General features: G+C 38.8%; 1 protein-coding gene and 1 non-coding gene across 2 annotated transcripts; both read right to left on the bottom strand.

Moving 5' to 3' along the window:
* Positions 1-5,449: 5,449 nt before the first annotated feature.
* Positions 5,450-9,150, bottom strand: rpl18a (ribosomal protein L18a). Its single transcript, XM_061914396.1, has 5 exons — positions 9,025-9,150; positions 6,034-6,213; positions 5,834-5,963; positions 5,655-5,764; positions 5,450-5,580 (listed from the first exon to the last, which is right to left on the bottom strand). Exons 1-5 carry the CDS (start codon positions 9,040-9,042, stop codon positions 5,488-5,490), a joined length of 531 nt encoding a protein of 176 aa, XP_061770380.1. The 5' UTR covers positions 9,043-9,150; the 3' UTR covers positions 5,450-5,487.
* On the bottom strand, positions 6,325-6,458 carry LOC133561322 (small nucleolar RNA SNORA68). Its single transcript, XR_009808630.1, has one exon. It is a non-coding gene; the product is annotated as a small nucleolar RNA SNORA68 (small nucleolar RNA).
* Positions 9,151-12,948: the final 3,798 nt, after the last annotated feature.

Genomic DNA, 12,948 nt, shown 5'->3' with positions numbered 1-12,948 from the left:
TGGAACCATCAGCTGACCTCATCTTGACGGAGACCCAACATGCTAATAGCATTAGCCACATACAAGTAAACATTGGGGCACGTGCTCGTTGTGCAGGGAATCAGCTGATGTTCGTCTATACCAGGGGTCGGCAACCCGCGGCTCCGGAGCCGCGTGCGGCTCTTTAGCGCCGCCCTAGTGGCTCTCTGGAGCTTTTTCAAAAATATATGAAAAATGGAAATGATAAGGGGTTCCTATAGGAGGATAAACATGACACAAACCTTCCTAATTTCTGTAAAGCACACTGTTTATATTAAACATGCTTCACTGATTCGAGTATTTGGCGAGCGCCGTTTTGTCCTATTAATTTTGGCGGTCCTTGAACTCACCCTAGTTTGTTTACATGCATAACTTTCTCCGACTTTCTAGGACGTGATTTATGCCACTTCTTTTTCTGTCTCATTTTGTCCACCAAACATATATCGTTGTGCATGAATGGACAAAGGTGAGTTTTGGTGATGTTATTGACTTATGTGGAATGTGCTAATCAGACATATTTGGTCACTGCATGACTGTAAGCTAATTGATGCTAACATGCTATTTAGGCTAGCTGTATGTACATATTGCATCATTATGCCTCATTTGTAGCTATATTTGAGATCATTTAGTTTCCTTTTAAGTCCTCATATTTAAATTTATATCTCATGACACACTATCTGTATGTAATATGGCTTTTATTTTTTTGCGGCTCCAGACGGATTTGTTTTTGTATTTTTGGTCCAATATGGCTCTTTCAACTTTTTGGGTTGCCGACCCCTGCTTTAGGAAGACAAACATGACACAAAGCTCCCTAATTGCTATTAAGCACAATGTTTATATTAAACATGCTTCACTGATTTAAATATTTGGCGAGCGCCATTTTGTCCTACTAATTTTGCCGGTCCTTGAACTCACCCTAGTTTGTGTCTATGCATAACTTTCTGCGACTTTCTAGGACGTGATTTATGCCACTTCTTTTTCTGTCTCATTTTGTCCACCAAACTTATAAGGTTGCGCATGAATGCACAAGGTGAGTTTTGTTGATGTTATTGACTTGTGTGGAGTGCTAATCAGACATATTTGGTCACTGTATGACTGTAAGCTAAATGATGCTAACATGCTATTTAGGCTAGCTGTATGTACATATTGCATCATTATGCCTCATTTGGAGCTATATTTGAGCTCATTTAGTTTCCTTTAAGTCCTCATAATCCAATTTATACCTCATGACACACTATCTGTATGTCATATGGCTTTTTTTGCGGCTCTAGACGAATTTGTTTTTGTATTTTTGGTCCAATATGGCTCTTTCAACATTTTGGGTTGCTGACCCCTGCTTTAGGAAGACAAACATGACACAAAGCTCCCTAATTGCTATAAAGCACACTGTTTATATTAAACATGCTTCACTGATTCGAGTATTTAACGAGCGCCGTTTTGTCCCACTAATTTTGGCGGTCCTTGAACTCACCGTGGTTTGTTTACATGCATAACTTTCTCCGACTTTCTAGGACGTGATTTATGCCACTTCTTTTTCTGTCTCATTTTGTCCACCAAACTAATAACGTTGTGCACGTATGCACAAAGGTGAGTTTTGTTGATGTTATTGACTTATGTGGAATGCTAATCAGACATATTTGGTCACTGCACGACTGTAAGCTAATTGATGCTAACATGCTATTTAGGCTAGCTGTATATACATATTGCATTATTATGGCTCATTTGTAGCTATATTTGAGGTCATTTAGTTTCTTTTAAGTCCTCATATTTCAATTTATATCTCATGACACACTATCTGTATGTAATATGGCTTTTAATTTTTTGCGGCTCCAGACGGATTTGTTTTTGTATTTTTGGTCCAATATGGCTCTTTCAACTTTTTGGGTTGCCGACTCCTGATCTAGAGCCAGATGTGGCTCTTTTGATGACTACATCTGGCTCTCAGATAAATATTAGCTGACATTGCTTAACACGATAAGTAATGAATAATTCCGCAGGTAATCACAGTGTTAAAAATAACGTTCAAATTATAAAACATTGGCGATGAGGTAGCGACTTGTCCAGGGTGTACCCCACCTTCCGCCAGATTCAAGCTGAGATAGGCACCAGGCCTCCCGCGATCCCAAAAGGGAATAAGCGGTAGAAAATGGATAGATGGATTATAAAACATTCTCATGCATTTTAATCCAACCATTCGTTTTGTATCGCACATGTTGAAGTCGTCGCATTAATGGTAAGAAGTATTTTAATTATTATTGGTTAAATTTAGAATAACAATGTTATTAAAAACAATAAGAGACGTATTACACTCTAAAAATGTTGGTCTTACTTAGAAATGCACACATTTACTTGTATTCCGTGTTAAAAAATATTATATGGCTCTCAGGGAAATACTTTTTGAAATATTTGGCTTACATGGCCGGGCTTCACGTTGGAAGAGGGGTTAGTGCGTCTGCCTCACAATACGAAGGTCCTGAGTAGTCCTGGGTTCAATCCCGGGTTCGGGATCTTTCTGTGTGGAGTTTGCATGTTCTCCCCATGAATGCGTGGGTTCCCTCGGGGTATTCCCGCTTCCTCCCACTTCCAAAGACATGCACCTGGGGATAGGTTGATTGGCAACATTATAATTGGCTCTAGTGTGTGAATGTGAGTGTGAATGTTGTCTATCTGTGTTGACACTGCGATAAGGTGGCGACTTATCCAGGGTGTACTCCACCTTCCGCCAGATTGAAGCTGAGATAGGCACCAGCGCCCCCCGTGACCCCAAAGGGAATAAGCGGTAGAAAATGGATGGACGGATGGATGGGCTTACATAGCTCTCTCAGCCAAAAAGGTTCCCGACCCCCTGGTCTCTGCAGGGGGCGTGTCTTCATGCTCGCCAAAAGACGAAGTGAACACGTGACGTCTCACTACATGTGCCTAACTCATGAATCAACATCTTCGAAGTCACATGACCCCAGAAATTGTCTGTTTAAAGTGTGACCTTTGACCCCCACTTAAGCAACAGGCCAGCAAGGCGTCTCTTCAGGGAGGAAGGAAGTCCACCTGGTGAAGCAATATTTCTATAGTTGTTGACTTTGATCGGTGTGGCTCTATTGATAGAGCGGCCGTTCCAGCAACTTGAGAGTTCCAGGTTCGATCCCCTGCTTCCGCCATACTAGTCACTGCCGATGTGTCCTTGGGCAAAACACTTTCCCTACCTACCCACACTGGTTTAAATGTAGCTTAAAGATGTAGATAATGGCTTTTAAAGGCCTACTGAAACCCACTACTACCCAACACGCAGTCTGATAGTTTATATATCAATGATGAAATATTAACATTGCAACACATGTCAATACGGCCGGTTTAGTTTACTAAATTGCAATTTAAAATTTCCCGCGAAGTATCCTGTTGAAAATGTCGCAGAATGATGATGCGTGCTTGTGACCTTATTGGTTGGAGTGGAAATTTTATCCTAGCACCACTCACGGCTAAAAGTCGTCTGCTTTAATTGCATAATTACACAGTATTTCGGACATCTGTGTTGCTGAATCTTTTGCAATTTGTTCAATTAATAATGGAGACTACAAAGAAGAAAGATGTTGGTGGAAAGCGGTGTATCGCAGCCGGCTGTAGCAACACAAACACATCCGGTGTTTCTTTGTTTGTTGTGAAGCTTTAATATGGAACAGAGCGGTCAAGCGAACATGTTTCCCGACCACATTTCAACCTGCAGGTTTCGGTGAGAAAATTGTGGTAATAAGTCTGCTCTTACCAGAGACATGAGCGGAGCTTGCGTCCTCCTGCAGCTGTCAAAGAGGCTGTGACTTTTTTGGCTCCTCCATGGCTTCCATCAGAGACACTGGCGGTCACCACACACCTCCGACTTTTCGGGTATGACTTTATAATCTCACTTAAACACTAGTAACACAATAAGCAGATAAGGGATTTTCCAGAATTATCCTAGTAAATGTGTCTAATTTACTCTAACTTTCATCATCCACGAATCTTTCATCCTCGCTCAACTTAATGGGGAAATCGTCGCTTTCTCGGTCCGAATTGCTCTTGCTGCTGGTGGCTATCATTATAAACGATGTGAGGTGCCCTACAACCCGCGACGTCACGCGCACATCGTCTGCTACTTCCGGTACAGGCAAAGCTTTTTTATTAGCGACCGAAAGTTGCGAACTTTATCGTCGATGTTCTCTACTAAATCCTTTCAGCAAAAATATGGCAATATCGCGAAATGATCAAGTATGACACCTAGAATGGACCTGCTATCCCCTTTTAATTAAGAAAATCTCATTTCAGTAGGCCTTTAATATGAAAAGCGCTTTAAGTCTTACAGAAAAGCGCAATATAAAAATGATTAACTTCACTATTATTGACTGGTATTGATGCAGTTGATTCCATTATTACCCACATGGGGGCAGTAGAAAAACTTAGCAGCCAGCACAGCAGCTACTAAACACTGCTCTCCTATGGACCCTTTCAGCTACTGCAAATTATTTGTCACTTGCCCATCCATCCATTTCCTAGTGCTTGTCCCTTATGGGGTCGCAGGGGGTGCTGGAGCCTATCCCAGCTCCACATGGTCAGAAGGCGGTGTACACCCGGGACAAGCAAGATTTTAAATGGTATTCCTAGAAATTTCCCGAGTTTTAAGAGCTATTTTTTAAGTTATTGACTAAACAGCATATTCTTAATTGTAGAAGAAATAATTATATTTGCCTATTCCATCCATTTTCTATCGCTTGTCCATTTTGGGGTCGCTGGAGCATATTTTGGCTGCATTCGGGCGTTAGGCGGGGTACACCCTGGACAAGTCGCCACCTCATCACAGGGCCAACACAGACAACATTCACACTCACCTTCACACATTCGGGCCAATTGTAGTTTAAAAATGTTAAATTTGAGAAAATAACTGTTCAAATCACAAATTTGATTTTCACCACAAAGGAAGTATTATCTTAGCGATTTTGTAACATCCCCAACATATCTTACTTTAAGAATTGCCAATTAATATTTATTTCTAGCTTGAAGTCCTGCTAATTTCTAGATATCTTTATTTAGGATGCCTTCCCAAGTAAAATTAACTAGCTGCACAGACAGATAATTACACTAGTTTTTAGTACTTTTGCCTAAAATATAGTATTTTGTCAGTTCTAAAGTTAACAAAAGTTGACTAAGAAACGACAGTCTTTAGACTTAAAAATATATTATCTTTGTGTTATAGTGCAATCATTTTGTACAGCAGTGGAAAAGAATAAACCCTTTTATTTCAGATGTTTTTGTCTTTAAAAGTGGATATCCCTAAGGCTTAAACTTTCATTGTTCCATCCACTTTTATGGTGTGCATTTACGGTTAGAGGCTTCTCTGTAAACCACTTGTTTCTAAGTAATCTAGCATGCACTCTGCTAATGACTATTTAAAAAACAAAACAGTATGTTTCATTCCAACAAGATAACTTTATTTGGGCCCCACGTTTAGAAGAAGGTGTTTGGTCTCTTGGTGGTGAAGCGCGGCTTGTGCTGGCGGCGCAGGACCCGGTGAGGCAGCGGGAATTTGATCTTTGAATCCTACGGGAGGAAATCAGCTCCCGGTTAGTGGGAAATAAAGTGAAACATGTTGACGAGTGGAAGGGGTGGCTCACGTGGAACTGCTTGATGGCCGGTCTGCGACACTTGTTGGCGGCAATGATCTGCACTTTCATGATCTGGATGGAGTGGGCGCGGGCACGGTGGCGAGCTCCCATATCCCGATCTGCAAGGAGACAATTATTTAGACATTGGACACACTGCACAGCCCTCACAAATGTTAAAGGTCACTCACAGCACTGTGTGACAGCTCCAGAGGTGGTGAGGTCACGGTACTCTCTGTACATGTTGTGAGTGCCACTACGAGAGTCGTAACGCAGCCAGATGCCAAAGTTCTTCACCTTCAGAGGGGTCTTCTCGTGGACCTGGACACAACCTGTGTTAACTGATGGTCGTTTAGGGCAATCGGCGCGTCACACGATAGTCAACACTCACCAGTCCACAGTAAACAGTCTCGCCTGACGCCTTCTTCATCTTCCTCAATTGGGACACAAAGTACCAGAAACGAGACTTGGCCACCACATGGTTGGGGGCAAAGATCCTCATGCGGTACAGAGGGGGGGACGGGTTCTTGGCAGAGGGCAGCAGACGCCCGATGACCTTGTACTCTCTGAGCTTTACACACAAAGAAGACAAGTTAACACAGGTATCGTGAACATCCTGATTGGTATCTGGAAATAGGAGCTTTCATGTACTGCAGGTGAAATACACAGTTCCAGATGCAAACAATGTCAATCCTTGAATTCACTTTCAAAGGCACTGCAGCATCAGAGAAAGGCGACAAGGATCACATTTGCTTTCTGCACACCAGAAAAAAATCACATCACTGGGATCATGTGACTTTTGGGTTGGTGTGCAAACAAACCATTTGAAAAGGTTACACCTAGGGCTGGGCGATATATCGCGGGTTTGTCTCTGTGCGATATAGAAAATGACTATATCGTAATATTTGAGTATACGTTCTCACGCAGTTGCTTTTAGTTGCGGGCCTACACTTCAGGCTCTTCTCACTCTTTCCTGTCTTTCCTTCTCACAGACAAGCAGGCGCACGTTCTTACATACGTCACTTACTGTCACGTCATGCTTCAAGTGGGAATATGTCAAACAGAAAACCACAATTTTCTTAAGTGTGGGGCAAAAGCATTGCTATAAAAAGTAGCATTACTGCTAATATGTACCATCATTTGAAAAGTCACTCGCTAGAGAATGAAGTGAAATTAATAACCGTAGTAACCTACCACAGAGTGAAGGACGAATACTATTTGATTTCCTATTATGCAGCTCATTTTTATTTGACACTTAAAATGTCTCTGACAATCTTGCACTTTATGTTTTGGAAATGACTTGAATGTTTGTGCCATTGCTTAATAACTTTAATAAATACACTTTTGGTCAAATGACTTATCGTATTTCCTTGAATTGCCACAGGGCATATAGTATGCGCCTGCTTTGAATTCCTGCCGGGTCAAACCCGCTTCGCAAAATAATTAGCGCATGCTTAGTATTACCGCCTGGTCAAACTCGTGACGTCACGAGTGACACTTCCCCTGTCATCATTTTCAAAAATTAGAGGAGGCTGGTTTCTATACCAGTAATTAGATATCGCATAAAGGGAAGAAGATTAAGAGCTATTCAGTAGGCTCTAAGGTCCAAGCTTACATCACACTCAAATTTTTACTACATGCCTTTGGTAAGTGCCGGAGTCAGAAGAGGTTTTTAAAAGATTAGCGCGTGCTTACTTTTACCGCATGCCTTTGGTAAGCGCAGGAATGATTAGAGGTTTTAAATTAATTAGTGCCCCGGTGGCAATTCAAGGAAATGCGGTAGTTGTGATTTCCCTCTCTGCATGAAAGTTTAAAAGTAGCATATATGAATGCAGTATGAAGAAGAATGTTTTGATGTCGACACATAGAATCATCATACTGCTGTGAATATATGCATCAAGTGTTCATTCAAGGCCAAGGTAAAATAACGTAATATACCATATTTCCTTGAATTGCCGCAGGGCATTTAGTATGTGCCTGCCTTGATTTACTGCCGGGTCAAACTCGCTTCGCAAAATAATTAGCGCATGCTTAGTATTACCGCCTGGTCAAACTCGTGACGTCACGAGTGACACTTCCCCTGTCATCATTTTCAAAATGATGATTTTTTGGGTAATTTGAAATCGCATAAAGGGAAGAAGATTAAAAGCTATTCAGTAGGATTTAAGGTCCAAGCTTACATCACACTCAAATTTCTACAGCATGCTTTTGATAAGTGCCGGAGCGAGAAGAGGTTATAAAATAATTAGCGCATGCTTACTTTTACCACATGACTTTGGTAAGCGCAGGAGTGAGAAGAGGTTTTAAATTAATTAGTGCCCCGGTGGCAATTCAAGGAAATACGGTAGTTGTGATTTTCCTCTCTGCATTAAAGTTTATAAATAGTATATATGAATGCACTATGAAGAATGTTTTAATGTAGACATATAATAATCATACTGCTGTGATTATATGCATCAAGTGTTCATTCAAGGCCAAGGCAAAATAACGTAATATACCATATTTCTTTGAATTGCCGCAGGGCATATAGTATGTGCCTGCCTTGATTTACTGCCAGGTCAAACTTGCTTCGCAAAATAATTAGTGCATGCTTAGTATTACCGCCTGGTTAAACTCGTGACGTCACGAGTGACACTTGACCTGTCATCATTTTCAGAATGATGTTTTTTTTGATAATTTCAATTCGCAGAAAGGGAAGATTAACAGCTATTCAGTAGGATTTAATGTCCAAGCTTACATCACACTCAAATGTTTACTGCATGCCTTTGGTAAGTGCCGAAGTGAGAAGAGGTTATAAAATAATTAGCGCATGCTTACTTTTACTGCATGCCTTTAGTAAGCGCAGGAGTGAGAAGGGGTTTTAAATCACGATATTTGAAAAAGGCGGTGTCGCCCAGCCCTGGTTACAGCTAATGTGACTATGTATATGAACATGAGGGCTCATTCAGGTGCAAAACTTACGTTAAATGACAACTTATTTACTTCCAATAAACAGAAACATTCCACCATAACCGTTAGCATTAGCATGCGTTAGCATCCCGCTAAGTCGGCGTTTAAAGTGGGATAAATTTACATCACTAAACCAAACAAACTTGTATGCAAATAAAATAAGTACGGTAACTTTGTCCGTCCAGTTCCATTTAAGTCTTATTTTACGTAAGTCTTCTTTTACGCCGTCGTCGTCGTCCACATGGTGTCGCGGCCGCCATGTTGGAAGCAAACCGACACCGGAGCGAAAAAAACGTGCAATCTATCGACAAAGGACGAGACTTTCACACATGTCAAAGCAACAACGGGAAGCCTTTGTCGTTATAAGTCAATATCTACAAGCGGAATTGGCTTCCCGTCCGTTTTTTGAGGGTGAATTGATCATTTTACGTACAGTGCCGGACGCCTTCATGGTGCCTTTCGCCCAGCCACAGTGAAAGAGGAAGTCTGGGGGCGGAGACTGCACACGTCAAGTGGTCGACAGGGGGACGGACTTCCGGTCAAATTCCGCCAACAAAATAAAGCATGCAAACAGTTTTTCGATAATAATTGTATATATATATATATATATATATATATATATATATATATATATATATATATATATATATATATATATATATATATATATATATATATATATATATATATATATATATATATATTCAATTCAACACAATTCTCAATTCAAAAACAATTTTTTTCCCGATTTAAAATGATTCTCTATTCATTCAATACATAGAATTTCAGCAGGATCCACCCCAGTCTGCTGACATGCTAGCAGAGTAGTAGATTTTTGTAAAATCTTTTATAATTATAAAGGACGATGTTTTATCAACCGATTGCAAAAATGTAAATTTGTTTTAACTATTAAATGAACCAAAAATATGACTTATTTTATCTTTGTGAAAACATTGGACACAGTGTGTTGTCAAGCTTATGACATGAGATGCAAGTGTAAGCAAGCCACTGTTACACTATTGTTCTTTTTTTAATTTTTTTTTTATAAATGTCTAATGATAATGTCGATGAGGGATTTTTAATCACTGCTATGCTGAAATTATAACTAAAATTGATACTGTTGTTGATAATCCAATCCAATCCAATCCACTTTATTTATATAGCACATTTAAACAACAATAACGTTTCCAAAGTGCTGCACACCCATGTTAAAAACAATTGTAAAAAAAATTAAAATAAATAAATAAAATAAAATTTAAAAAAAAGTATATATATATATATATTATGCTCCACCAATGACTGAATAAAAACAAAAAATAAATAAATATAAAACCAATAAAAACAATATAAAAACAAATATGATTAAAAACTATTTTAAAGGGTAAAATCAATTAAAACAGTAAAATAGAAATCGAAGTGTATAAAAAACACAGAGGACAACAGAGAACAGATAATATTCATTTTTGTTTCACTACTTTTGGTTTATTTTGTGTCGTGTTTGTGTCTCCTCTCAATTGCTCTGTTTATTGCAGTTCTGAGTGTTGCTGGGTCCGGTTTGATTTTGGAATTGGATTGCATTGTTATGGTATTGCTGTGTAGTGGTTTGTTAGATTGATGAAAAAAAAACCAATAAAAAAAAAATAAAATCGATTAAAAAAAAAAAAGATAATCGATTCTGAATCGCACAACCTGAGAATCGCGATTCGTATTCGAATCAATTTTTTCCCACACCTCTAGTATTTAAAGGCCTACTGAAGCCCACTACTACCGACCATGCAGTCTGATAGTTTATATATCAATAAAATACTAACATTGCAACACATGCCAATACGGCCGGTTTAGTTTACTAAATTGCAATTTTAAATTTCCTGCGGAGTTTCTTGTTGAAAACGTCGCGGAATGATGACGCATATGATGACGCGTGCTTGTCACGTTATTGGTTGGAGCGGACATTTTATCACAGCACCACTCACGGCTAAAAGTCGTCCGATTTAATTGCATAATTACACAGTATTTTGGACATCTGTGCTGCTGAATCTTTTGCAATATGTTCAATTAATAATGGAGACTATAAAGAAGAATGCTGTTGGTGGAAAGCGGTGGATTGCAGCTGCCTTTAGCAACCGAAATACAGCCGGTGTTTCTTTGTTTGTTGGGAAGATTTAATATGGAACAGAGCGGTCAAGCGAACATGTTTCCCGACCACATGTGAACTTGCAGGTTTCGGTGAGAAAATTGTGGTAATAAGTCGGCTCTTACCGGAGACATCAACTGAGCTTGCGCCCTCCTGCAGCAGCTGTCAAAGAGGCAACTGCGATTTTCTTGGCTAATCCATGGCTTCCATCAGAAACACTGGCGGTCAACACACCCCTGCGACTTTCAGGTATGACTATATATCTCACGAAAACACTAGTAACACAATAATCAGATAAGGGATTTTCCAGATATATTCTAGTAAATGTGTCTAATAACATCTAAATCGCTCTCACTGCCCTCGCCTTTTTTTTCCTTTTCTTTTTCGAGTGCTTCACTCTAACTTTCCTCATCCAGGAATCTTTCATCCTCGCTTAAATTAATGGGGAAATCGTCGCTTTCTCGGTCCGAATCGCTCTTGCGGCTGGTGGCTATCATTATAAACAATGTGAGGATGTGAGGAGCTGTCACGCCAAATTTCTTCCCCCCTACAAAAACCTTTCCCCCCATCTACTTCCGGGGTCATGTTTCCTCTTACGTCACACATGTTTCCTTTTACGTCTCAATATTGGGCTTCCACGGACCAGCCGCATACAGTAAAGGTATGTTCTTACTCGAAGTTAGAGTGAATCTCAGTAAATCGTGTTTGCCAACAATATCAACCTAAAACCCATCCGTCTGAAAGAAAAATTAACCCTGAAGTAGCGTTGACCCGTGGAAAACGAATCAAAAATCGTTTAATTCTCCGTCCTGTACGGTAGTCAAATGTGCAATGAGTATTTGTTCACATATGCATTTCCAAAGTAACACGATTTATGGGAAAGATGAGTGCTGACGTAAAGACAACGATTGAAACTAAAAACATTTAAGTTCACATAAATGCCATTTTAATTTAGTTCACTTACACAAAGAACTAAAAAAACCTGAATTACACGGTTATTCATTTCCGCATATGTCCACGAGTCAAATGTGCATTTAATCAGGAATATCCTCAAGTTAATTTGTCCGATTAATACAGACGTTTTGTTAACGCGTTATCATGAAAATATAACGCTATATTATAAAAATATAACGCTATATTATAAAAATATAACGCTATATTATAAAAATATAACGCTATATTATAAAAATATAACGCTATATTCTAAAAATATAACGCTATATTATAAAGATATAACGCTATATTATAAAAATACAGACGTTTTGTTAACGCTATATTATAACAAATAAAAAACATTTAAAAAAAACAATTTACAAACACAAGCTATGGGATGACGTAAGAAGAAACGTGAGGAAATGTGACCCCGGAAGTAAATTATTATTATTTTTTTTCTTTATAAACCTTAATTAAAATATGCAACATAGAAGCAAATAAATAATAATAAACAAAACAAGTACAGAAGCAGTACAAAACAGCACCAAGGGGGTTGTAAACTCAATAGAGCAACTAAAATAGAATATTATATATACATACATATATATATATATGTATATATATACATATATATACATATATATATATATGTATACATATATATATCTATATATATATATATATATATATATATATACATACATATATATACACACACACACATGTATGCATATATTCATAAATCTATGTATATATATATATATATATATATATAATATATATATATATATATATATATATATATATATATACACACACACATATGCATGTATATATATATATATATATATATATACGTATATATACATATATGGCAATATCTTCCATCCATCCATCCATCCATTTCCTACCGCTTATTCCCTTTCGGGGTCGCGGGGGGCGCTGGCGCCTATCTCAGCTACAATCGGGCGGAAGGCAGGGTACACCCTGGACAAGTCGCCACCTCATCGCAGGGCCAACACAGATAGACAGACAACATTCACACTCACATTCACACACTAGGGCCAATTTAGTGTTGCCAATCAACCTATCCCCAGGTGCATGTCTTTGGAAGTGGGAGGAAGCCTGAGTACCCGGAGGGAACCCACGCATTCACGGGGAGAACATGCAAACTCCACACAGAAAGCAATATCTTATCAACTTTTTTTTATTTTTATTTATAAATTAAAAAAATTACAAACAGTAAGTCAAACAACAATATAAAACATTATGAAAACAGTACAAAACAGC

The sequence above is a fragment of the Nerophis ophidion genome, linkage group LG10 (assembly GCF_033978795.1).
Source record: "Nerophis ophidion isolate RoL-2023_Sa linkage group LG10, RoL_Noph_v1.0, whole genome shotgun sequence".
Lineage (NCBI taxonomy): Eukaryota > Metazoa > Chordata > Actinopteri > Syngnathiformes > Syngnathidae > Nerophis > Nerophis ophidion.
This window is presented reverse-complemented; position numbering and strand designations above follow the sequence as displayed.

Bases quoted from the DNA above. Each gene is read 5' to 3' on its own strand.
- rpl18a (XM_061914396.1), bottom strand. The intron at 5,964-6,033 runs GTGAGTGTTGAC...GGTTGTGTCCAG, and splicing joins AGACTGTTTACTGTGGACTG to GTCCACGAGAAGACCCCTCT. The intron at 5,765-5,833 runs GTGAGTGACCTT...GTCTCCTTGCAG, and splicing joins TGGAGCTGTCACACAGTGCT to ATCGGGATATGGGAGCTCGC.